The 3,553-nt window shown below is 58.0% G+C and overlaps 1 protein-coding gene across 2 annotated transcripts in view; it reads right to left on the reverse strand.

The window, feature by feature from the left end:
• LOC113211697 (calponin homology domain-containing protein DDB_G0272472) overlaps positions 1 to 3,089 on the reverse strand; it is a 16,232-nt gene extending 13,143 nt beyond the window's left edge. Inside the window, exons 1-2 of one of the 2 annotated variants that reach the window (XM_026430157.2) lie at positions 2,958 to 3,060; positions 83 to 193 (exon numbers count right to left, since the gene is read on the reverse strand). In XM_026430157.2, coding sequence (XP_026285942.1) covers positions 83 to 193; positions 2,958 to 3,045 — 199 coding nt within the window. In that variant the 5' untranslated portion in view covers positions 3,046 to 3,060. Of the gene's footprint in view, positions 1 to 82; positions 194 to 2,957 lie in introns of both variants that reach the window. The other variant, XM_026430158.2, reaches the window with a different exon arrangement.
• Between the last annotated feature and the right edge of the window lie 464 nt (positions 3,090 to 3,553).

The raw sequence follows: 3,553 nt of genomic DNA on the forward strand, positions 1-3,553 counted from the left end.
TGTAAGCCTTCTACTTGGCAAAAGCAAACGGAACGCACGGCTCTGCCGTGGCGGAGCGCGCGCGATAGGCTTTTGCACTCACTGCTGTACTTGACGCGCTTGTGGTCCCTGGGGCCGCGGCCCTTGGTATAGGACGCCTTCACCACCGCGCCCTTGGCGTCGCGCCGCCGCACCGCGGGCCGCAGCGCCTGCCCTGCAACGTCAGGACAACGTCACGGACAAGCACCACCACCGACACCACCCCGCCAGCACCTCGCCGTCGTCGCCAACTAGCTGCGACCAGGAACACCTCGCCGTCGCCGTCGAGAACTAGACCCCCGCGACTACACCAGGATCAACTCGACGCCGAAGACCATCAAAGACACGGTTGCACCGGGAACACACCTCGACGCTGAAGACCGCCGAAGGCAATAGACCTGGCAACACCAGGAACACCTCGACGTCGAGGACAAGACCCTGCCGGGCGGGTCCCAAACACCTCGCAATCGAAAAGACTCGAGTGCACCACGATCGACTCGACGCCAAAGACCATAGACCGACACGCCGCGGTCGCCCTACCCCAAAAAAACTCTTCCATTACTTTTCCGGTGTGGAGGACGACAAGCTCCCCTTCACCCCACGTCGTCGTCGGCCACCTCACCCGAAGGAGAAGGCGGCGGCACGTCGTTTAGTGCGCTGTTCCCCGGCCTTATAGCAGCAGTACGACGCATTGGGGCCGACAATCGTAAACGGGCAGGAGGGCCCGGGGGAGGTGACGTCCCCCAGGCAGTAGGGGACGCGGCTAAGACGGGCCCGCCACCCACACCACCGCACTACACGAAAAAAGGGATTAGCTAGCTATATAGCTTAACGATAGCTAATGAGACGTCTGACTATCCAGCTACGAGGCAAAACATTTAGCTAGGTCATTGAGAAATGTTGATGTGAGGCTAAAACAGTGTAGCCAAAGCCAAACAAATGTTTAACTAGATAGCCAGCTGAGTCATATTTTTTTACGTGCATCCGCCACTCTTTCTTGATTACGACCGACTCGAACGACGACAACCCGCCGTCCGCCGTCCGTCGAGTGTTCGAAGAAAGATGACAGACGTAACGTACGAGTCGTTGACGGACGCACACGTGGACCATCATACACAAGACCGGTGGAGCGAGAAGAGAGCGCGGCGACAACGAGTGCGACGTGGTGGACGTGGTGGAGGAGGGGGGCACCAACCCGACAGACGGGACGGGCGGGCCCACGCTCGCACGCGACGGACGCCACAGAAATCGCTAATCGACTCGGCTGACTGGCTTTGCCCCCGCCGCCCCGCGGGTCGTCCTGCCGAGAGAGACACATGCGCGCGAGAGTCTGTGCGCGCGGGGGCCGCCACCACACTGCAGCAGCAGCAGCAGCCCGCCCGAGTGCTTTCTCTCTCCCCGAGTTGGACATTGTCGCGCGGTCCTGCAAAAGCGAGTGCTCCAGACCTGCCCCGCCCCGCCGCCCCGCGTGCCGTAACGTCCGGCACGCCCCGGTGTGGTACAGTACGCCCCCGGTACGCCGCCGCCGCGCTGCTGGGAACGCCCGACGACAACGACGACGATGGAGCCAAACCGCCCTGGAGGAGAAAACCAGACACCCCCTTCGCTTTTGGCTCGAACGAGAACAAGGAGCAGAACACGGGGAAAAAAATGATTAGAGCTGAACCAGTAGCAGTACGGCTAAATAAGGGATAACCTATTATGTAGCTAAAACTTTTGCTATGTTAAGTGTTTAGCTATGTTTTTGCCTTATTTACAAAGGCATTAATATTTCACAACTACTTCAGACTTCTTGAAGCTTAGCACTTTCGTTTACAAACCAAAAATACAGTCAAATGACATATTACTTTGGTTCCCCAATGCTGTAATTATACGATAGTTTTTTCAAACAACAAATACATAAGATCGTTGTACAACAAAAAGCATCGGCATTACAAAAATTAAAATTAACAAGAAATTTGTTGCAAAATTTACAACTTTATTTTTAACAGAATAGTAAGTTTTGCACATCCGCGCCGGGCGCGAAGGGCTACTACTACCCCCACCACACCCGGCGCGACTAACCGCGAGTCACAGAGAGTGAGTCACTGCTGGCGCCAGTGGAGCTGGGGGGGAAGGGGGGAGGTCTCGTTCAGTCTGAGGCGAGCAAGCTGTCGCTCGATCAGACGGGCTGGGCGGGGAGGAGAGGGGGAGGCGTGCCCTGCCCAGCCCAGCCCAGCCCAGGGGGACCCGTGAAGGGGGAAGGTAAGTACTATGCGACAACACGGACACGTCCAGAAGCAGCCACCCTAGGAAGCTGCGGCGACGACGGCAACCACCCCAAAAACGAACAAACCATCCAAAAAAATGCTGGAAAAAAACAACTAACTAAACGCCAGATCAGTAGCCGTTGCAAAATTTAAAACAATACAAAAAAAAATGTTTTAAAATGTCGACATCACAGACAAAACGTGGACTTCAACGAAATATTTAAAAACAGACAGAAATTATATCCTTGAAAATATTGGAATGCAATCGACGGAGGTTAGTTATAAAACTATAAAAACATGACCGCACAACAAATAGAAAAATCTGTCAAGTCCAAAAAAAAGGAAACAAAATATCGACCAAAAAAAATTTGCAACCATATTGTTCCGCGCGGTCGGAGGGAGCGGCCCCGCCCCGCCAGCCGCTGCCGCACCCGGCAACCCGGCGGCGGGCGGCGGGCACACACGGCGGCTACACTGCAAGAAGAAGCCGGGGAACAAAAAAAAGTCACGCTGATTTGATGAAACAACTCGGACGCACTAGAGCCGAAAAGTGTCGACCGAAAGCCGCAGACGGAAAAATGATAGAAAATTCATAATTCATCCATGGGCAGAGTCTGGGGGGCCCCGCCCCGGGTACAGCGGGGTGCTCTACGGCGGCCTCGCCGGGGGGTGATCGGCGGCCTCGCTCACCTCGAGGCTGGTTGCCGGCGCGGCCGGGGGCGCGGCAGCAGATGCAGAGGCCCTGCTGGACGAGCCCGGAGAAGGCCGTGAAGATCATGCTGCTGCTACTGCTGCTGCTGACACACGGGCGCGCGCGCACACTTGCCGGGTCCGGGGGTCGGCTCGCGTCTGGGGGCTTGTCGTCGGGGACCTCCCGCGGGGCCCAGCCCGCCGCCCCGCCGCCACCACCGCGCCTCCTCGCCGGCAAAACCACCCCCTCAGCCACCCCCCGGATCGGTCAATATCGGCGGCGGCGGCGAGAGGCAGCGGGGGCGGCGGGGACGGTGGGGGCGGCAGCGGCGGGCGCAACACTCCCATACCCGGCGCCACGTGGTGCCTCCTCCAGCACAAGCAGCCCCCTGTGACGGACTGCAGCATGCTGCTGCGGACGGCCACAGAGCCGTCGTACGTTACACGGCGAACAAAAACGCAGTTATTCTGGCTGATATACATTTCTGGCGCAAAGCAGTGGGCCGCCCCCGGCTCAACAGCAGAGTCTAACACACGAGCAGCCCGAGAGAGGGAGAGAGGGAGAGAGGGAGAGAGGGAGCGAGGGAGAGAGGGAG

The sequence above is a fragment of the Frankliniella occidentalis genome, unplaced genomic scaffold (genome assembly GCF_000697945.3).
Source record: "Frankliniella occidentalis isolate FOCC.00 unplaced genomic scaffold, Focc_3.1 Scaffold24, whole genome shotgun sequence".
NCBI lineage: Eukaryota > Metazoa > Arthropoda > Insecta > Thysanoptera > Thripidae > Frankliniella > Frankliniella occidentalis.